Raw genomic sequence first — 23,590 nt, 5'->3', positions numbered from 1 at the left:
AATGTATAAAATCAGGTAGCTCCGGAAAAAAGGTTTCTATTACAACATTCCTTTTTCGGAATGTGTCCTTAAGAAACCTTTTTATCTCGGAGGGAGGGATTGGAGGGATTTCTTCTTCCTTGAGGCTACCACATTCACTAACAGAGTCATCTATATCAGATGGCTCAGATGGTGTGTCACACTGGTTTTCATCATTTATCTCCTCACCGTCATCACATCCCTCCACGTTATCGGATGGGGCATAGTCCATAGAGGGGGGGGGGGGGGGACGGGGAGGGGAGCAGGGGGGGGGGGTACTAATTTTTGCGGTTCAACCATATCAGTTTCTAGGTCAGTAGACAAGGGCGAGGATTCATCCACATCTATGTCCTCCAATACCGAGAAACGATTTTCTGTGACGAGGGACAAATCTAGGCCAGAGAGGGGGGGCTGTCGGTTTTCAGTTGTAGGTTTTTTAAAGAGATGACCGTTTTCATCTGTTGTTTGCAGATGTCTTTTTCCTTTTGGGCAGATTAATTGAAACTCGTCCTGGTTAGTGGGAAGAGATTGCAAGGGTTTGGGGGGAGGGGGGGGGGAGGGAGGACGTGATCATCGGGAGGGGATTCCCATCGGCTACCACGGCGGGAGAGGTAGGATCAGTTATAGCAGGCAACAAGCTGTGATTGGACGATGTTGCCTGGGGGGTGAGATCTATAGTTAACAGGAGATGGCTGCAATTAGATCCTTCAGTAGAGGGAGGGGCCCCTGTTTCAAGGGGAGGGGAAGGGGGTACGGCGGGGGGGTTTGGATTGGTGGTAAGAGGGCTTGGGTCGGTGGTGGACAGATTGGGATCAGTGGTGGTAAGGCTTGGGTCGATGGTGGGAAGGTTCGGGTCGGTGGTGGGAGGGCTTGGTTCGGCGGCGGGAGGGCTTGGTTCGGTGGTGGGAAGGCTTGGGTCAGTGGTGGAAGGATTTGGACCGGTGGTGGGAAGGTGGGGGGGTTGCTTATTCCCGGTTCGGAGGGGAGGTTGCACTTGTGGAGAATTCTCTTTTCGGGGGCAGTCATGCTTAACATGCCCAAATTGTCCGCAGCCAAAACATTTTAGAACGTTGGTGGACACGTACACTGTATATTCGTTCTGTTGATGTTTTAATTTTATTATAAGGTTTAAATCCTTCTGGGAATTTTTTAAAATCATAAACACTTGCCGCCGGAATGAAACCACGTGCCTTAAATCGTTGTTTCGTGACCCAAAGGGAATCATGGAGATACGAGACACGATGGTACCGTATCGGGACAACTCTTTAATTAGTACATCGTCGGATACAAATGGGGGGCAATTTGATATCACGACTTTTATCGCTGGGCTATCTAGTGGGGAAATCATTACAAATAAATCTGGATCGATTGTCAAACCCTGTTCGACAATTTGTGGAACACAATCCACGTCGGACAAAAAAATAACGATCCGCTTGTTCATCCGTGAAGCGGCAACAACCTTGTCGATCCCGACAACACGACCGGTTGCGAGGACAACGTCCTCGACACTAACCTCACGTTCCGGAGGTACACAAAAGAACCCGTGCTTACGGGTCAGGCTCTGAAAGGCCGTAAATCGAGATAGTGCAGCTGCCATGCTGGAACAGCTGCACTTACAACCCCTCCCCAACTCGGGGAGGGTGAATATATAATACAATCTTCCCTACCCGAACTCCGGGAATGGGAAGCAATCAGACCTCTCCGATTTCCCTAACTTCGGAAAAGGGAGGCAACAAAACAAACTGAAGGAAGGATAAACGAAAGGAAAAAAAGGAAATAGAGGTTTAAGATGAAGGAGCAAACACCGATCGGACGACGCCCAAAAACGGCGAACCCTTACCAGCGATCACCCTGTGCTCTCCGGCTCTCTCTCCCGTCTCAACGTATATGGGAATCACCAGGAAGACTCCACGAACAGGTACAAGGACACAGAGGGGGGAAAACGGGAGGGGGGAGGGGGGGGGATGGAGCAACAACACAGAGCACTCACAGGCCTCCACAAGCAGACGCCATGACAGTACAACCAGCATACAAACGACCAGCAGGGGGCGCGAGAGAGAGAGAGAGAGAGAGTGTGAGAGTGTGAGAGTGTGAGAGTGTGAGAGTGTGAGAGTGTGAGAGAGAGAGAGAGAGAGAGAGAGAGAGAGAGAGAGAGAGAGAGAGAGTGTGTGTGTGTGTGTGTGTGTGTGAGAGTGTGTGTGAGAGTGAGTGAGTTGACTTGACTTTTAAGGTCTTTTATTACAAAAGTATAAAAAAGCACAACAAACCAAGTAATTCAATAGCAGTCAACAAAATAATTAAATCAAGGAATTGAAAAACATGACATTAATTATAATTAGAGCAGCAAAAAAAGTTCATCTCCCTCCACCTTACACAGGATTTCAGTTTTGCACCATTTTTGAACAAAGTGATCAAGCCGAGAAGTGTCTCGGTAAAAATTAAATTAAATTTTAAGGCGGGTAGACACGAGGCCTTTAAAGGCTAACAAAATACTGCATTCCGGTGAGCTTGTCCCAGAGACCCGACTCTTCCGCGTAATATATATCGCGAGTTTCGCCTCGGCAAGTAAAAAATTAACGATTTGAGAACCGACATTCTCGTTAGACACAGGCATGCAGTACACAAAAAGATAAGAAGAAAAACAAAAACCGAAATTCTGGAAGACATATTTCAGGAGTTGAAAAAGTGGAGCTAGCCTTTGGCATCCGACATATGCATGGAAAGTGTCCTCGGAGTGATGGCAAAAAGGGCAGTCATCTGATATCACGAGGTTCAGTCGTTTGAGAAACGTGTTGGAAGGCAAAGAATAGTGTGCAAGCCTCCACTGTATATCACCGGCACGTTTAGACACAGGTAACGCGTACATCGACAACCAGGTAGGAGAGGATGGAGCCCCTGCAGGTAGAAGCTCTTTCCAGTGGGTGGTCAGTGGGCTATTGGGGTTAGCAGAGATGACAACATTAAGACATTGCACGTACAAAGTAGCCTTTGCACAGGCTTGTAGAGGCTTTGTGGAAGGAGCACCAGAAAAACAAAAATCAGGGAAGTCAGGGTGCATTGTTTTTGTGTTCTGAACATCATGCAGTAGAGGCCATGATAAATTAAAAGAGATGAACACTTTAACAATTGAACGAAGAAGTTGTCCAATTAGTCGGGCTGAGGTAACGTTGCATACTTCCGAAATCTGGTTGGGGGTCTGCCATCCAGAATAAGTATGATTAACAAAATCCTTGACAAGAAAAAAACCAGATTCGATAAAAGATTGAATTAGGGACCTACTTTGGCAATCATGGCAAAATAGGCTGTTGTAGAAAACGGGTTCACACATTAAATTCCAAAATTTATATGTATCCTTGTTTCGTACTGGGAGGAGGCACTGACCGGCATTCACGAGACTTCGATAAAAGGAGGGCAGCAAGGAGATGTCTATTCACTGCAGATCGAGTAGAAAGAGCTCGGGGCCACACCTGAGCTTACCCACTTGCTGCAACAAGCAAGAAGCCAGGGGCCGCCAAGACAGGACTTCCTTGTAGAGAAGTTGGCGCAAGGTGGTTAGTCGAAAAGCCAGTATTTTACTGGTAATGTCCACAAGTCCTTGACCTCCTTTATCCAAGGGGACACTTAGAAGATCAGCTCGGAGCCGGTGCATACCGTTCCAGAAAAAATTAACAAGGATACGCTGCAAGTTAATGACTAGCGATTTGGGTGGTTGTAAGACAGTCATCCGATACCAGAGTTTGGAAGCAGCCAAGTTATTAATTATCAGCACTCGACCTCTATAAGACAGTAGGCTGGACAATCTTTTCCAACAATTAAGGATATGGGAGATGTGATCAACCATCTGATCCCAGTTCTTTAAGGAAAAGGTCTCATTTCCAAGAAACACACCGAGATGTTTAACACCATCATACCTCGACTGCAAAGCATTAGGCAGGGAAGGTGGGATAAATAACCCAGAAGGACCAAGACACAAGGCTTTACTCTTACTCCAATTGACAGTAGCAGAGGATGCCAAATTGAATTCACATAGAGCACTTGTGAGGGCAGCAATGGCAGACTGAGTGTTAACAATCACACACAAATCGTCAGCATACGCAAGCACCTTAACAGGATTAGCAAGAGGTGTCACCAAGAACCCAGAAAGTTTGTGGCGTAAGTGAATCAGCAAGGGTTCAATGGAAAGTGAATACAGGTACCCGGAAAGAGGGCAGCCTTGTCTAATACCTCGCTGAATAGGAAAAGGTGAACATAAACTGTTGTTGATGTTCACCAAACTAAAGTTGTTGTGATACAGCAGCTTGATACAAGAAATAAAGAAGGAACCAAACCCGAACCCCTTCAAAACTTCAAGTAAATACAAATGGTCAACACTATCAAAGGCCTTTTCCTGATCTAAAAAGATCAGCCCGGTGTTAACATTCTGACAATGACAAATCGAAATCAAATCACGAACAGAAAAAATATTATCAAATATCGATCTGCCGGGAATACAATAAGACTGGTCGGGGGATACAACGTACCCAATTAAGGTTTTTATGCGATTAGCGAGTAACTTAGACAGGATTTTGTAATCAGTACAGAGTAGAGAGATCGGGCGCCAGTTCTCAACAAGTTGAAGATCTCCCTTTTTAGGGATTAATGAAATGATGGCATGTCTGCAGCTCAAGGGAAGTTCACCAGTTTGTATACTTTCTATGAAGACAATTAGTAGACATGGTCCCAGCAAATCCCAAAAGGTGCTGTAGAATTCCACTGGCAACCCGTCTAAGCCAGGTGCCCTGCTGGTGGGCAAGGTCTTTAAAACACTAGTGAGTTCGTCCAATGTTATTTTGCCTTCAGCAGTCGAATTCTGTGTCTCAGTAAGTGTAGGCAAGGATGCGGTAAATGAATGTATGTGGTTTGAGAAAGTGTGCTTGGAGGAGTAGAGGTGAGAAAAGAAAGTCTTAATAGTAAGTTTGATGTCACTTGGATCAGTCAAAATCCTTCCGCCAGCAGAACGCAAGGACAATATTTGTTTTTGTTTTTTTGAGGCAGTTTCCAGCTTGAAGAAAAGTCTGCTCGGGTTATTTAGTTGTTGCAAATGAGTCATTCTCATCCGAAGGAGTGCCCAGTGCACCCTTTGCACGTTCGGCCAGTAATTCATTTAACAGGGCTTTCTTTTCATACAGCATCTGCTGCTGCCCATTATTACGAGAGGGTGACACTTTGTTTTGCAAGTGAAGAATTTGTGTCTTCACCAGATCTATATTTACATCGTGATCCCGAGTACTGTGTCGTGAGAAATTTTGACAAAAAACTCTAATTTGAGCTTTAGCGTTGTCCCACCACTGACGTAAACACGAGAACTCTTTATCCATCGTGATGTAATGTGCCCAAAAGGCCCTAAAGGATGCAACAAAGAATTCGTTTTGAAGAAGTGTTGTGTTGAACTTCCAATAAGGGCTCACCACCTTTATGAGTGGCAACTGAAAATGCATAGTGATGATGTGGTGATCGGAAAACCCAGATGGGAGAATAGAGGTGTTTAAGACGAGGTTGAGGAAATGGTCAGAAACGTACAATTTATCAAGTCGAGCTAGCGACACTAAGTTGTTAGAGCAGCGACACCAAGTAAATTGTTGCTGCATCGGATGTTGCAATCTCCAAATGTCTGTCAGCTTGAATCTTGAGATTGAGCGAACGAGAGGTCTTGTACTGGCTGCATGTGGCTCAGCTCCATTCCTATCAAGGGAGGGGTTAAGTGTGCAATTGAAATCTCCTCCAAGACATAGAAAGTGGTCAGGGGGAACACCAGCAAGATACGAGTCAAGACAGTCAAAAAAGGAAGATCTTTCAGCATTTGTACTTGGTGCGTACACATTGATTATTGTGAAAAGCTGCTGACCAACAGAGAAAGTCAGCGAGGCTAAATATCCCTTCACAATTTCTTTAAAGGAAACCGAAGTCAAGGGAAGAGTTTGCCGAAAGAAGATGGCTATCCCAGCAATTGGGCTTGATAGATTGCTAAAGAACCAATGCCCTTTAAGAAACAACTCCCACTCAGCTGAAGAACCTTCAGTAGAATGAGTTTCCTGCAACAACAAGATGTCAACCTTGTTGCACTCGATTAGTTGTTTAACTTGCACTTTACGAAGAGATGTGCGACCACCGTTGATATTAAGGCTGGCAATGCGTAGTTTCATTGTGATGGGGCACCGGCAGGACATCAGCCATGGTCTTTGAGTTCGCTCCGAGCACGACTTAGAAATTTCCTTAACCGGTGACGTTGAGGGTCTGCAACGTTGTACCGATCCGGTCTAGAAATCATTAGTCGAGCCACTTGAATGAAATCTTCTAGGACTAGAAAATTATCTTTAATTTTGACCCCCTTTTTGCGAAAACTTTTGTGTAAGAAGGCGTGAACGGCATCGGGAGATACTGAGGAATCAACCTCAAGGTTGTGAGGAGGAACATCGCTGCCTGTGTCGCTTAAGGTCGAAGCAACAGAAGATGTTCCATCAGACTCGTAACCCATGCTGTCAACCACAAGTTCCTGCGGTTCTTCAGGAGCAATTTGTTCAGATGCTGCAGGTACAGCCACCTCCAGATCACAATCAATTTGTACATCCGGTGCATCGATTTTAACTGTGGCATCTGTGCATGGTGGGGATTGGGAGAGGGTCTCATCGACTCCACGAGGGATCTCCGGTTCATCAAGCACAGTGGGAGTAACAGTTTCATGTGTACTCACAACAGGAGTGCAGGGCTGCTCAGGAGGTGAGTCCATGGGAATGGGTTCAGGTGATTGTTTGGCAGGTGTTCTTACCACTTGCGCATAGGAAGGAGACCTCTTGGGTTTCACTTGATTGTCTAATTTGGTATCAATTGCTCGCTTCTGTGCTTTATTCCGGGTTACAACTGTGAAGCCATCATCTGCATCATTCGTCCCTCCTGGGTGAGCATTTTGTGAAGGAAGTGATTCCTGTCCCTCAGGTGAAGAAGAAGAGTCCCGTCTTTCAGGCGTAGGAAGAAATTCCTGTCCTTCAGGTGGTGTGGTGTTCTGATTGGACGCTGAATTGGCATCAGGGAGATTATTCGGACAATCCCTCCGCAGGTGTCCATGCTGATTACAGGCATAGCACGTTAACACCTCTGTTGTTGCATACATTTGATAATTGTAGTTATCATGTTTTATCGTGAATTTAACATCAAGGTCACGACGGTTTTCATTCAAAATCATAAATAATTGATGTCTGAAGGAATAAACGTGTTTATAACGATCGTCACGGCACCGTAAGGGAACCATTGAAATGCGGGACACGACTGTGCCGAAATTACGAAGAGCAAGCTCGACTTTTTCGTCCTCCAAAAATGGCGGAATGTTGGAAACCAGAACTTTTACCGATGGCGAATCAAATGGTGAAACTGGGATGAAAATATCGGGCTCGACGGATAAACCCGATTCCACAACACTCGCAACCATTGCTTGTTGTAACACGAAAACAACAACTTTCTTGTTCATTCTCGAAGCTGCAAGGACATTTTCAGCTCCGATAATTTCCCCGACGGCGATAATAATCGCCTCGACCGCAACATGAGCTGGAGGGACGCATGTGAGGCCATGCTTCCTGCTTAACGATCCGAACGCGGTACTGCGAGAACGGACGCTCGTCATGCCGGCCTGGGCCGTGATAAGTATGGCGACGGCAAAGTGAGAATGTAGTTAATTCAAAAAACAGTTCTCGTCACTTTACACGAAGCGATAAGAACATGCGGATGCAATGGAAAGCAACAAACTCACTTACCATCACCCACCGCATGCGCTCTGTCTCTCTCTTGTCTCAAGGAAGGGAAGGGAGGGAAAAGATAATACAGGGGAAAGGTTCGAGCACAGGGGAGGAAACACGAATACGAATGAAGTAATGATATGAGAACAACAGGGGGGTCGTGGGGGCGAGGGAAAGGTTGAAATAATAAGGGAAAACAGCCGGAACACTCGACAGCCAGAGCAACTCACACCTCCCCGAACTGCACAACCGCCATCTTGCCACGCCCAACACACGAACGGCCAGCAGGGGGCGAGAGAGAGAGAGAGAGAGAGAGAGAGAGAGAGACAGAGAGAAAAAAAAAAAGAAAAAAAAAAAGACGAGAGAGAGAGAGAGAATGAGAGAATGAATGAATCATGCTCATCAGGTGAGTTTTCCAATGTGAAGCTATCCACATGATTCATCTAGGGCTGGTAGGATGGCCTAGATGTACGCAAACAAGCCATCAAAGCTGTCTAGCCTGGGTTCGAATCCTAAACCAGCCATAAAGGTAGAATGTGTCGCATGTAGAGTGATTCATCAATGTGTGCCGTCCTTCAGATGGACGTTAAACAGGCGTACCACCTGCCGACATTTGTTGGTGGACAGTAAATATTCCATGGTGTCTTTAGCGAAGAAGCGGCAGGTTTGGAGGAAGAGTGGAAGAAGTGCGGAGAGGCATTTCTGGGATTTGCAGAAGTTTTGTGTGGAAGGACATCAGGAAAGGGAGCATCGTCAAGGGGTAGAAGCTAGGTATGGTGGACCGAGGAAGCAGCGAAGGCAGTTGGTGAAAAGAATGAGTTTTGGAAGAGGATCGAGAAGGTCAAGGATAGAGGGAGGCAACTGGATTCATGGTTGCTGTACCTATACGGGCAAAAGAAAAAAGCAGCCAGGAGAGCTGTGGATAAGGTGAGGAATGATATGGCAGTGTAGGTGTACAACAAGCTGGAAGATGATGATGGGAAGAAGATTATCAATAAATTGGCTCGGGACAGGGATGAGGATAGCCAAGACATGAATGGGAGGGATGGTGATTAAGGATGATGGCAGGAGGCTAGTGACAGAGAGGGAGGTAGTATTTAAGGTGTGTGAAGGATATTTCAAAGAGCTTTTGAACTGGAGAGGAGGCAACAGTGAGTTGGAGCTGCCGAGATATGTAGAGAGGAAGGTGGAGGTGGTGGAGTTCGTGGAAGAGGAGGTGTGGACAGCATTGAAGAGGATGAATAAGGGAAGAGTGCTAGGCATTGATGAGGTGTGCACAGGGATTATAATTGCAGCGGGAGAAGTTTGAGTCAGTCAGACGAAGAGTCTGTTGAATGTATGTTTGAGAGAGGGTTCAATTCTGGAGGATTGGCGGACAGGGTTAATTGTGCCAATATGGAAGGGGAAAGGGAACATTCAAGATCTGGGAAAGTACACCGGCATTCATCTCCTTAGTCATGTCATGAAGGCGCAAGAGAGGATTCTGGAGGGGTGGATAAGGAAGAGTGTGGAGATGGAGATCAGAGAAGAGCAGCAGGGGTTTAGAAAGGGTAGAGGAACAATGGGTGGGATGTTCTCCCTGAGACAGCTGGTGGAGAAGAGGTTGGAGGTGCAAGGTGAAATGGCTTTGGAATTTGTGGACCTGGAGAAGGCCAATGACTGTCCCAAGAGAGATTGTAATGGCAACACCGAGAAGGATGGGAGTGCCGGAAGCAGAAGTTAGGTTGGTGGAAGGGATGTACAAGGGAACAAAGGGAAGAGTTGTGGTTGGTCCTGGGATTTCGGAGCAGTTCAGCGCGAACATCGGTTTTAGACAGGGAAGTGCTCTCAGCCCACTCCTGTTAATCATGTTGATGGATCTGGTAAACAGGAAGGTAAAACATGAAAGATATTCTAGGATGGATATTGTATATGGACGATCTGGCCATTGTGGTGGAGATTAGGCTGGCGATGCAGGAGGTACTGGGTGAGTGGAAGAAAGCATTTGAGAAACATGGACTGAAAATAAGTATGGAGAAGACTGAGGTGATATGGGTCAGACAGCAGAGGAAATAAATGAATATCAGGTTACATGGGAAGGAAATCAGACAGGGAAATAGGTTTGTGTATCTGGGGGGAACAATGACCGGGGATGGTAAGTCACAGAGCTGAGGTGCAGAGCTGAGTTGTAGAATAAGCAGAAGTGCGGAGGATTGTTCAGGTGGGTGCGATGTGTGGAGGAGGGTAGAGGGTGTCATCGCAGACAGAAATATTTCAAGAAGATTGAAAAGGAAGGTTCTTATGTCATGTGTAATGCCGGCCTACATTTACCGTTTAGGGATGGTGGCACTGACAGAGAGACAACAGAGGCTGCAGGTTTGCAAGAACATCTGTCAGGAGGATTGCAGGAGTAAAGAGGGTGGATCAAAGGATGATGGATGAACTGAGGGATGAGATTGGTGTGCAGATGAGTTTGACGGGGAGATTGGTGAAATGCCGGCTGAGATGGGCTGGACATCTGGGGTAGATGGGGGAAGAGAGAATGGCAAAGAGAGCAGATCAATTGAGAGAACAAGGTAGGAGGAAAAGGGGTCGATCACGGTTGAGATGGGAGGATTGTGTGAAGAGGGATATCAGTAAGGTGGAGGTGGTTGGAGAATGGAGAGAGCTGGCTGAGGACAGAGGGAAGTGGAGGAGTATCATGGTCAAGGCAGGGCAGAAGCTTGGTGCCATTAGACCTCACCCCTTTGAAAGGGAAGAGGAGGAGAAGAAGAATGTGTCCTTCACAAAGAGATAGGGAGGTAGGGCCAAAAACAATATATAGCACGATATCTCAAAAAGTTATGGACAGATTCGGACGAAACTAGGTGGATGAGTTGGATAGGTGACAAGAACAAGATAACTAGATTATGGTTCATGTCCAGATGCAGATCTGGCCGATCAGTGGGATACAAAATGTAAACTGTTCAGCCTGGCGGAGATATGCGCACTACCGAGTTCCACACTCACCAGAGGAGAGGGTATTGCATTTGGGTCCGTTTGTTTGTCTATCTGTTTGTTTGCACAGAATGTGAGTATGTTTTTCTCTGCAACCGTTGGTCCGATTGACACAAAATTTTCACCATGGAATGCCTTCCCCTGTACTCATGTAGACTTTTAAAAATGATAATTATGACCTCACGTGCTATGGGCGCCAACTTGGAAAAACCGAAAAACTTTGCACCTCTATATCTCCAAAACTGCTCTATGGAAAAAAATTGAAACATGGCTCATTATGAAGTCCGTGCCACGGCGAACAACATATTGTTACATTTATGGGGGGTAGGCAAAGGCATACCTTAGGACAGGTAGGATTGTATAGGGTTGTGTGCTCCAGATGTTGTGTAGAAACCCTCTTGTAACTAAGTCGGCCCGCATGTCCGGTAAGGTTGTATATTTGTCTCCATACGAGTGGTGAAGCTATGCTAATTAGCTAGGGTATAAGGAATAATTCCCTGTATGCAAATTGCCTCTGTGGTTTTCCCTTTTTTCCTTATGACACACACAACACCAGCCATGCACTCCGCACCTATACTATATAACCACCTTTAGAGGCCATTTTTCCCCGCAAAGCGGGGGTTGGCCTTTTTCGGGAGCCGTGGTTGTTGTTGTTTTTCGGTCCGCTTTTTGAAGCAATGTTTTACGGCCGGATGCCCTTCCTGACGCCAACCCTTTTTGTCGCCTTTAACGACAAACAGGGAATTACCAGTGAGCTGGTACTCAATTAGCCGACCTCGGAAGGATGACAGGCTGAGTCAACCCCCCTGGCGTTAATTCAGCGATCGACCGGGATTCGAACCCAGGATCCTAGGATCCTAAGCCGGCACCCTAGCCGCTAGCCCAACACCAGGGTTGGGCCTATACTAAATACCTATACTAAATACACTAAATAAAGCGACCGGATCCGGACATTCGAACACTACCACGGACGCCACCAGCTGAGTCATCACAAGGGCCGGCATGAAGGGGCGTGAGGCCCCGCCCCGAGAGGTGATGATTGGATGATGCAATGGCACTCGCTGATTGGAGCGCGCGCGGACTTCATTGTAGAATGTTCCAGCACGAGGGACAAAAAGGACATGTCCCACAATTTTCCTTCTCTTGGTGCCAACATTCATACTGTGCAGTCGCATGTCTCTCTCTTGGTTCGTGGCTAGCATAACGAGCGGTCGCAGATACTCTCTTTGTCCTGGCTTTGATCGCAAGCAGTCACGCATTGCTCTCTCACGTGCTGGGCTTGGTGTAGGCGGTTGCATTCGCGTGCTCTCTCTGTTCCTGGCTGCGAGTGAAGGCGGACGCATCCTTCTCTTCTTCTCTCTCTCCTTGGTGTTGGCTCTTTGCAGTGGCGCTTGGTGGAGCGTGGGATGGCGAGGAAGGAGCGAGGGCCTGTTCGCTTCACATCGGCAATTGGCAGGTAAACACGACTTGGCGCCAACGCGTGTTTTCCCGCACAGAGACGCGGGATCTGTGACGACCCCGGACAGTCACGGATGGCAGGCGGAGTATCAGGCAAATGCACCACACATATTTTTACTTTCGTTATTTTATTTATCCCTGTGTCTGTTTCATGAGTCCATCTGGAGACGTCTCAATTTGGGAATTTTAGTTTACCGTACAGTTCTGTTATCCTGGAATTTATTTTTATTAAACGCATTATTTGTTACATTTTCAATCCCTTGTGGTCTGTCCTGTTTATTTGTTGGTGGTTCGGAAAACCCGCTTCGTATCCGGCCATGCAGATAAGCCTTGTCACCCTCCACCCTAGCGAGTATAAAAGGCACCACCATAGTTTGGGTGAACGCCTCGGAGTTAAAGCTCGGTTGGCAATCCGTCACCAGGGGTGTTAATCCCGATGAACGCGACAATATATTCATGATGATGCCTTCATTATGTCATAATTAGACAAGTATAACACTTGATCCGATCAGTTTGAAATTTCTTGAGTGTGATCTACACAAAAAATTGTATGGGAGAATTAAATTGATGATGTCATTCGTCATGTGGTTCAGAAGCCATATTAGATTGAAAATGAAAACCTTCAAAAATCTTCTTTTCCATAACGGCGTACTAGATTGATGCAAAACTCCACACATATGATCTACTAGCCTTGGGGAATAAAGTTTTAAAATTATCAAGTAATAAGTCACATGGTCTGGCAGACATTGGATTTTATGCAAAAACTGCATAAATGAAATTGTTGTTCTTCTCTGAAAGCACTGAACAGGTTGATGCTAAATGTTAACCATTTGTTCGATTAGCCATGGGGATATAATGTTGGGAAAAAAAAGTCATCGGTCACATGGTTTGGCAACCATATTAGATTTAAGGAAAATATTCGAAAAATTGTTTCTCTGAAAACGCTCACCCTATTGATGGGAATTTTTAAAAAAATCTTAAGCCAAACCTCAAAATGAATAAACAATCGGTAATTGCAGGTTATTTGTTTTTAGGATGGACTAACTTGGACAATTACCAGAAGCCCACAAACCATCACTGCTCCATGACAAATGCGTGGGGGCACCATTCACAGCTTGGGGTTTTTCAAATCTGTCGAAACACGACATGGAAACCATGTTTTTTTTGGTTTTTATCAGAAAGCAAAGGGGAACAGTGATGTAAAGAAGGCCGTCAGACAAGACTCACTTAGTGATACGCAGACATTAATGGCATCAAATATTGTGAAGGTGCAAATATATAAACGGTTCACTCTGTGTCATGTAGGTTTTTTCTCTTCTTTATGTGTTTTCCTTTTCATTCTTAAAAAAAAAAATCGCACCCGTGTCCGAAGGAAGCGGTGCAGTTTGGCAGTATGTGTGCAATCCATGCAAGTTACAGGACTTCCGGATGCTGACAACTTTAGAACCCTTTAGAATTACCATTTCGAATTACCCTTTAGAATTACCCTTTAGAACCCATTATAATTACCCCATTGAAGCCTTCAGAATTACTCTTTAGAGTTACCCTTTAGAATTATCCTTTAGAACCCATTAGAGTTACCCTTTAAAACCCTTTAGAATTTCCCTTTCAACCCCGTTATAATTGTCCTTTAGAACCCCTTGGAATTACCCTTTCGAACCCTTTAAAAGTACCCTTTTGAACCCTGCAGAATTACCCTTTAGAATTACACTTTAGAACCCTTTTGAATTACCCTTTCGAACCCTTTAAAAGTACCCTTTTGAACCCTGCAGAATTACCCTTTAGAATTACACTTTAGAACCCTTTTGAATTACCCTTTAGAATTAACCTTTAGAATTACCCTTCAGAAAACCCATTAGAATTAACCTTTGGAATTACCCTTTGGAATTACCCTTTGGAATTACCCTTTAGAATTACACTTTAGAACCCTTTAGAGTTCCCCTTTATAACCCGTAGAATTACCCTTTAGAACCCTTTTGAATTACCCTTTATAATTATCCTTTAGAATTACCCTTTAGAATTACACTTTAGAACCCTTTAGAGTTCCCCTTTAGAAAACCCATTCGAATTATCCTTTATAATTACCCTTTAGAATTACCCTTTAGAGTTACACTTTCGAACCCTTTAGAGTTCCCCTTTATAACCCTGTAAAATTACCCTTTAGAGCCCTGTAGAATTACCGTTTAGAATTACCCTTTAGAACCCTTTAGAATTACCCTTCAGAACCCTCTAGGATTACACTTTATAACTCTTTAGCATTAATCATGGTGAGGTAGAAAGTTTCTTCTTCATTTTTTTGACGGACGGACAGACTAACGGATGGACTGATGGAAGGAAGATCATAGCCAAATATTAAAGCGGCTTCACCGTTTAAAACGAGCTTCCTTACAAGAAACCTAGAGCCGCCAACCTCCCAGACTCCCATCGGACATTCTAACCATTATTTCCTTCCTTGTTTTCTATTTTTCCTTCCTTGTTCCTTTTTGTTTCCTTGTTTTCCTTGTTTCCTTGTTCCTAACCACCCACGAAGGTGGCTGGGGGAATTATGTTTTCGGGTTGTACGTACGTCCGACCGTCCATACGGGCGAAACCTCCTTTTTCTCAGCAACCACATGTCCAATTGAGACAAAAATTTCAGGGTTGGAGGGACACCCATGCAGAATGTTTTTATGATAATTGTGATGTCATAGTTCACGTGGTATGGCAGCCATCTTTTGATTAAACGCAAATAATTAAAAAAGTATTTGTCGGAAGCCGCTGAATGGAAAAAATTGAAACTTGGCACATTGTCAAATACTTCCAATAGGGAACAAAAGCATGATCATGATGACATAATAGGTGAAGTGGTATACCAGTGAAAAATGTTTTAATGGAATTCCTTATCCTAAAAATCTGAAATTGCATGCACATGATCTATGACCCATTTGTATTGAAATATTAAATTTATGACATCGTAGGTCACATGGTTTCGCAGCCATATTGGATTTTACCTAAAACCTTAAAAAAGCACCTTCTCCCAAACCACCAAATCGATTGACTCGAAACTTTACTTGTGTCATTGACTAGGCATGGTGATTGAAAGATTATCAAGAAAACATCATTGATCACATGGTGTGGCAGACATATTGGAATGAAGGAAAATATTAAATAATTATACCTCTGAAACCGCTTACCCTATCGATGCGAATTTTTACAAATATCATCTAACACCAATGCTGCATATAGTTTGAAACTGATGATGTCGTAGGTCACGTGGTTTGGCAGCCATCTTGGATATAAAACGAACCTTATCTGATCAACACGAAACTTCACAAATGTGATCCCCTACCCATACATATGCAGAGTGTCCATTTTTTTACTCTAGTTTATGGTCATATGTCACGTGGTGTGGCAGCCATATTAGCTTGAAAGCCGATAATTAAAAAAATCCCTTTTTTTTTTTTTTTTTTTTTTGTATACAAGATCGAGGCTCGTGAAAGAGCTAACATTAATCACACAAAAAGACAAACCGACACACAAAACACAAAAAACAAGGGGAGCGGTAGACAAGATGGGGAGAGAGGGGGAAGGACACAAACACAACATTTGAGAGCAGGGACATCGGGAGGACTTGGGGGGAGGTGGGAGAGGATTAAAACATATGAACATTGCAAGGACTCTGGGGTGAATTACCGGGGGTAGAAAAGATCAAGGTTTTCGATGGGGGAAGATAAGAGATGGTGGTGAACAGCTGTTTTAAAGACCTGGAGGGAGGAGTGGGATTGAAGGGAGTGGGGGAGTTTGTTCCAGAGGCGGGAGAAAAGGGGAATGAAAGAGTGAAGGTGAGCAGAGAGCCTAGACTTTGGCAGTTTAACCAGAAGAGGGTTGCAGGCAGATCTTGTGCGACCTGAAGGAATATTGGGGGGACAGAGCACAGAGAGAGCTGGGGGAGCAAGGCCGGAGAGGAGTCGGTAGAAGACAGAAAGACCACCAACCTGCCTGCGGTGAGTGAGTGAAAGGCCCTCGGCGTTGACTACATCGCAGGAGATTCCAATGATTCTGAAAGCTTTGGCCTCAACAGCGTGAAGCCGAGCAAGGTGTGAGGCAGGAGCACCAGCCCAGAGGGGGGAACAGTATTCCATTGAGCTGCGGATGAAAGCCTTGTATGTGGTGAGGAGCTCAGGTGTGCCAAGGAAGGACTTCGCACGACGGAGGATGCCCAGTCGGCGACTGGCTTTGGAGGCCAGCTTGGAAATGTGGTTTTCCCAAGAAAGATCATGGCAGATAGTGAGACCCAAAAGCTTGAGCGACAGAACTTCTTGGAGAGGATTGTTGAGAAAGTAGATGGGAGGGTTGTCCAGTCGGTCCTTTCGGAGAGACATTGTAAGAGTGTGAGATTTGTCAGGATTGAAAGACATGTTCCACTTGTTTGACCAGTCTGTGATTTTGTCCAGGTCTGCAGAGAGTGAGGAGGCTGCAGACTGCCGATCTGAGGGATGAGGAATGGAGCGACAGAGAGTAGAGTCGTCAGCAAAGAGATAGAGAGGATTTTCAAGAGAGTCAGAGAGATCATTGATGAAGACCAGAAAAAGCACAGGGCCCAGAACACTACCTTGGGGAACTCCAGCCTGAACAGGAAGAGGAGATGAGAGAAACCCATTCAGGGCCACACGTTGACTACGACCAGAGAGGAAGTCCGCCAGCCATGCGTGGAGATTTCCATGGATACCAAAGGAGGAGAGTTTGGAGAGCAGAGCAGGGTGCCAGACCGTATCGAAGGCACGTGAAATGTCAAGGGAGACAGCTCTAATTTCCTGTTTGGCGTTGAGGACCTCCATCCATTGTTGAGAAAGCAGAAGCAGCATGTCCAGAGTAGAGTGACCAGGTCTGAAACCAAATTGATGATCAGAGATCAAGCCATTGGAGAAGAGGAAAGATTTAATATCTGAAGCAATGATGGATTCCATGACTTTGCTGATAATTGGGAGAAGGCTGATTGGTCTGTAGTTGCTGGGATCTGTTTTTGCACCTTTTTTGTGCAAAGCGGTGATGTTGGCTGATTTCCAAGCAGATGGCAGATGACCTTGAGCAAAAGAGAGGGTGAAGAGAACAGAAAGAGGGAGTGAAAGTGCAGAAGAACATGATTTTAGGACCCGTGGGCTGATGCCGTCAGGACCAGTTGCAGAATCAGAGTCGAGGGTTGCCAGAAAGTTTTCCACCTTGTCAGGAGGAAAGGACACAGAGTCCAGGAGCAGCTGGGTACGACTGGGTACGGTGGGTACAGAGAGGGATGGGTTTGGGACACAAGATTTAGAGGCAAACACAGAGTTGAGGCATTCAGCTTTTTCACGTGCGGAGTCAGCCGTTAAGCCGTTTGAGGTGAGGGAGGGGATGGAGGGGGAACAAACACCAGAAACAGATTTGACCAGACGCCACCAGGATTTGGAAGAGGGAGACAGATAAGAGAGTTCGGTCTTGAGAATGGTGAGATATTGTTTCCTGGCTCTCCTGAGGGTGGACACACACTTGTTTCGGGCTTTGTGAAAGGAAATGAGATTTCCTTCCGTTGGATTTGCTTTCCAGGAGACGAAAGCAAGTTGTTTCAGGGCAACAGCCTCACCACAAGATTCCGTGTACCATGGACGGGAGGAAGGGTATGACAACTGAAGACGAGATGGTATAAATCTGTGCATGAGAGAGAGCAATTTACTTTGAACGAATTCCCAGGATGAGTTGATGTCAGAGGCGGTAGAGATGGGAGACCAGTCCAGATGATTGATGGCTGCTTGAAGACCGTGCCAGTTGGCCTGAGTGAAATGCCAGACTCGTCGACGCTGAGGAGGCTCTCTGAGAATGGTCAGAGAGATGTCCACTTTGACAAGCACATGATCAGATGAGCCGATTGGAGCAGAAGAAGAGCAGCAGACATTTTCAGGGAAGTTTGTCATAACCAAATCCAGAAGAGAAGATGCTCCGTTGACTGAGATCCGGGTCGGGAAATTGACAGATTGTGTCAGTCCCAGTGAGTCGCAGAATTCCTTTGCTGAAGAGCCATGGCTGGTGAGAGAGGTACCCACACCCAGCCAACTGGCATGGTGACAATTGAAATCACCACATATGAGGAAGAGAGAGTTGGGATGGGTAGATAGAAGTTGGTCCATATTATCAGACAGTGAGATGTAGATGGAGTCATCGCTGATTGGTGGACGGTACAACACACATATGAACAAAAGGTGGGAGCGAAGGGGAAGCCGTAGCCAAAGGTATTCCTGGGGGTGAGGTGGAGAGAGGGCAGTGGAGGGCGAGTGAGGAAGAGAGTTTTTTATAAAGATAGCAACCCCACCTCCAGGACGAGGCTCAGGTCTATCATACCGGAGGAGGGAGTAACCTGGGAGAGATACCAAGGCATCAGAGACATCATGAAGGAGGAAAATTTCTGTTAAGCAGATCACATCTGGTTTGTCAGAAGCAACCTGTATGGAGAGGTCAGTCAAGTTTGAGCGAAGGCCCCGGATGTTTGAGGTCCATACCGTTAATGAAGAGGAAGGGGGAGCATCGGGTCCAGAACAGGGGGGGGGGGGGGGGGAGGGGTAGGGTAAGATGTGGAAGAGGAGGAAGAGGTAGGGAGAGCTGTTGAAGGTGTGTCAGAGATTTCAGAATAGCTTGGAGAAAGGGAAGAATGGGGCGGACAAAAGGTTTGATGGAGATTGGGTGAGGCACAGTGAGGTGTTATTTGAGGAGGGGGAAGAGCAAGGCAGAAGGTTTGGGGAGATGAAGGTGAAAGTTGGAAGGAGGAAGAAGCAGGGAGGATGCTTTGAGGAGGAGGGGTGAGAGGGGAGTCTAGGAGGGGAGGAGCGAGGGAGAGTCTCGGAGGGGAGGGGTGTGGGGGGAGTTTAGGAGGGAGGGGAGGGAAGGGGCAAGGGGGGAGATTTGAAAGGGATGAGTGATGGGGAGGATTTGGAGGGGAGGGGTGAGATTGGATTTTGAAAAGTGTACGATTCATGGGAAACGAATATTTTTTGCAAAATGAGTTTGAGACCTTCGAGTCAAAAATACGTTTGAGGACACTGGAGGAGGGATGGAGTTCTGGATAGTTTAGGGAATGTAGAAAGGAGGAACTGTAAGAGATGGTATTATATATATTTTTTGGAATGAATAGATTTGGTGAGCAAGACGAAAGCATCCTTTTGTAGGAAAAGAAGAAAAGGGTGTTATAATATATGAGAGAAAATAGTTGTTCAGGGGAGAGATTATACATTTCTAACCGCGTGATCGCGAACGAAGAACGAACGAACAAAAAGAACAAATAAACGAATAAGACCTGGGAAGGAAATTGTTTTTTTTGGGGTTTTTTTTTTTTTTTTTTTTTTTTTGTGAGTACAGATATTAAACAAGGAGGTACGGGGTGAACGACTGGGACGAAACAGTGAACGAAAATAATTTCAGCGCATTCGACGAATCGCTGAGAGAAAAACAAACCACAAGGTCGGAGACGGTACGGTAGTCCAAGCCTACGAGTACTAGGCCGCAGAATACTCGATACCATTAACCGACGATTGTGTATACATGTACGAAAAATGAAAATGCTTCTCTGAAAATGCTTCACCGATGGATGTGAAACCAGTCATGGCTGATGAAAATGGGATACTTGAAATCAGCTGAAGGGATTTAAATCAAACTTGTTTATTTTTAGGACAGTGATCGATGGCATCTACCCGTTGTGGGACTATGCGGAGGCATATTGGCGATACAGTCGCATTATTCTAGTTTGTATTGACAAGAGGAGTCCAAATCCGTTTGATCCTTGACCCCTATCCTCTTCCCCAGATGTGCCACCCACTTCAGGATGTATTTGGGACTTCAATGCTTGTTAAATTTGTAAACGGTTCAGATGTGCATTGGAAAAATAGAGTCTGTGCTACTTCACTTGTGTTACTGTTGGTGTGGATACTTGAAATGTATGTTTTCACTGAAACCTTATTTGTGCTCCTGTTACCTTCAGTGTCCCACTTTCTACTGATTGGGGTTCACCTCTTGTCCAATGTTTTATTCTTTGCTTCTTACATCCAGTCCAACAAGGAAGCATCTCACATCTATCCTGTCATACCCCGACCTGTCAACATTTATGCTTTCACTAACTCTGTGTGTCTGTAGGTCTAGCGTCTACCTTTGTCCCACCAATGTATTATCAGCGTGATCTTCTCTGGCTCTTTCTTGAGCCTGCATGAAGATCTATGAAATGATGTGCATTGAAGAAAGCATATTACATTCATCAATACTATCTCTTCGAATGATTTTAGTATGTTAACGGAAAAAGGCAAAACACCATTTAGGTCATTTGTTTGTTGTTGTACAAAACACATTTTAATAATGCAACTAAACACATAGTGGCTCATTGTGCATATTTTCGATGTTTCAACCGGCAGAGCCAGATGGGCCGCGAGTTCCACGCCTGGTCATGTGCTCTCAAGCCTCTGTGCAGTTGGACAGCCCGTGATTCTATTCAGGAGTGCCGTGAGGCATGTGGAGGCCATGGATACCTGGCAAGTGAGTCTAGTGGTACAAGTGCATTGTGGGTCGTTTTTATAGTACCAATGAAGTAAAAATAATAATTTGAACTGACATGATTTCCTGTTGGACTTTAACCATACATGGAATCCCATGAGAATGTTGAGGCAATTTTTGTTTGAGGGGGTGAATTAGGAAGGGTTCTCATGTGGCCTGCAGCATACGAGGAATTTAGGACTTGACCAGGGTGCTGTCTTAGATGCTTATACTAACAAAATATATTTTTTCAATTTCAGATAATGTTATTGTACATCTCGAGGACGCGGTGGCACAAATAAACAAAATATTCACGTTTCCAAAGTCAGCTCTTTTTTTTTCTTTCTTTTTTGTATACAAGGTCGAGGCTCGTGTAAGAGCTAACATTGATCACAAAAAAGACAAACTGACACATAAAACTTAAAACATATGATAAAGGGAGCAGGAGAACAAGATGGAGAGCAGGGACATCAGGAGATCTGTGGGATGGAGAGGGCTTGGACACTGCTAGAACTTCCAGGAAAGAAGTCGGTATTTCAAAAAAGTGGATCTGGGGTGAATTAACGGGGGTAGAAAAGATCAAGGTTTTGGATGGGGGAAGATAAGAGATGGTGGTGGACAGCCGTTTTAAAGACCTGGAGAGAGGAGTGGGATTGAAGAGAGTGAGGGAGTTTGTTCCAGAGGCGGGAGAAAAGAGGAATGAAAGAGTGAAGGTGAATAGAGAGTCTTGATTTTGGCTATTTCACCATAAGAAGGTTGCTGTCAGATCTTGTGTGACCTGTAGGAATATTTGAGGGACAGAGCACAGAGAGAGCTGGGGGAGCTAGGCCAGAGAGGAGTCGGTAGAAGACAGAAAGACCACCAACCTGCCTGCAGTGAGCGAGTGAAAGGCCCTCCGAGTTAGCTTCATCGTGGGAGATTCCAATGATTCTGAAAGCTTTGGTTTCAACAGCGTGAAGCCGAGCTAGGTGTGAGGCAGGAGCACCGGCCCAGAGGGGATAACAGTATTCCATTGAGCTGTGGATGAAAGCCTTGTATGTGGTGAGGAGCTCTGCGGCTGATTCAGTCTGCTGAAGGAACTGCGCTCCAACGTGAGTCGAAAGAATTGACGCGACCAAAGACGGAATTCGTCCGAGTTGCTTTATTGAAACAAAACAGCTCAGGTATTCTGACAAGCCCGTTTATCGGGCAGCAATATATATACACATTTATGTCGGGAAGTTTGCCCGGCAAAAGCTATACCGGGCATGCCCGGGTGTCAAGGGCGAGCCTTGGAAAGGCGAGTCTGGACCTGCCCGGGCGTGTTTGGCTGCGGCCTGGCAAGTCGAGGCTGGGCGTGCCCGGGCGCTCTGGGCGAGCCCTGGAAAGGCGATAGCGGGCATGCCCGGACGCTCTGGGCGAGCCCTGGAAAGGCGATAGCGGGCATGCCCGTACGCTCTGGGCGAGCCCTGAAAAGGCGATAGCGGGCATGCCCGGACGCTCTGGGCGAGCCCTGGAAAGGCGAGAGCGGGCGTGCCCGGGAGGTTCGGGCGTGCCCGGGAACAGTGAGTCCGGGCATGCCCGGGAGAGGCGCGTCTGGCCGTGTTCTGGCCGGTGCAAGGCGATTGTGTGCATCCAGCGGTAACCGCTACACACGCCCCTCCAGAATCGACCTGCACCAGCAGGGTCAATTTAAGGGGGGTCCGGATGACCCGGCCGAAGCGACCCCTGGAGGGTCGTGGGGAGGGGTCCGACGTGGTGGTGGGTGGTCGAGCGGGGGGAACTGTGGACGGGGGGCGGCCTCGCCGCGGAGGAAGGGCCAACCGTGGTGGTCGGTCGACGTCCATGTGCGCCGGTTTGAGGCGGTCCACAGAAATCCGGTCCGGCCGGCCGCCGAAGTCGACGATGAAAGACTTGTCGCCCCGTCGCAGGACCCGGAAGGGCCCGTCGTACGGCGGCCGGAGTGGCCCCCGGTGCGCGTCATGACGCACAAAGACGTACTCCGCTGTGCGAAGCGCCGGGGGGACGTAGGACTGGGGGCCACCGTGGCGGGACGTCGGCACGGGGGCAAATCGTCGGGCGGCCTCCTGGAGGTCCGAGCGCTGGCGAGCGGCGGACCAGGGACTGGTAGCGTCGGGCACGAATTCGCCCGGGACGCGGAGCGGCTGGCCGTAGACGAGCTCGGCGGCGGATGCCTGGAGGTCTTCCTTGGGGGCCGTGCGAAGGCCCAAAAGGACCCACGGCAGCCGGTCGGCCCAACCGTCGTCCTGAAGGCCGGCCATGAGTGCGGCCTTCATGGAGCGGTGAAACCGCTCGCACAACCCGTTGGCTTGGGGGTGGTAGGCCGTGGTGCGGTGCAGCGTGACCCCCAACGAACGGGCGACCGTGCCCCAAAGCTCAGACGTGAACTGTGGGCCGCGGTCGGACGAGATGTCCGCTGGTGCGCCGAAGCGCGCGACCCAGGTGGCGATGAACGCCTGCGCCACGTCGGCGGTGGTGGTGGAGGCGAGGGGCACGGCCTCCGGCCACCTGGTGGTCCTGTCCACCATGGTGAGCAGGTGGGTGAACCCCTGCGAGGGGGGCAGGGGACCCACCAGGTCCACGTGGACGTGGTCGAAATGCCGTTCAGGCACGGCGAAAGGTGCCAGCGGGGCCTGGGTGTGGCGGTGGACCTTGACCCGCTGGCAGGCCGTGCAGGCGTTGGCCCAGTCGCGGATGTTTCGTCGAAGGCCGTGCCAGACGAAACGCGCCGACACCAGCTTCTGAGAAGCTTTCCGGCCCGGGTGAGAAAGGCCGTGGATGGAGGCGAAGATGCGGCGCTGCCAGGAAACGGGCACGATGGGGCGAGGCTGGCCCTGGGAGACGTCGCA

General features: G+C 47.1%; 1 protein-coding gene across 1 annotated transcript in view; it reads left to right on the top strand.

Annotated features, from left to right (window-relative positions):
* ACOX3 (acyl-CoA oxidase 3, pristanoyl) overlaps nt 1–23,590 on the top strand; it is a 95,105-nt gene that overhangs the window by 45,060 nt on the left and 26,455 nt on the right. Inside the window, exon 11 of the mRNA XM_068104529.2 lies at nt 20,624–20,744. Coding sequence (XP_067960630.2) covers nt 20,624–20,744 — 121 coding nt within the window. The remainder of the gene's footprint in view (nt 1–20,623; nt 20,745–23,590) is intronic.

Source organism: Myxine glutinosa, chromosome 2 (genome assembly GCF_964187855.1).
Source record: "Myxine glutinosa chromosome 2, kmMyxGlut1.1, whole genome shotgun sequence".
Taxonomy (NCBI): domain Eukaryota; kingdom Metazoa; phylum Chordata; class Myxini; order Myxiniformes; family Myxinidae; genus Myxine; species Myxine glutinosa.
The sequence above is the reverse complement of the archived record's forward strand: the minus strand, read 5'-3'. Positions and strand labels throughout refer to the sequence as shown.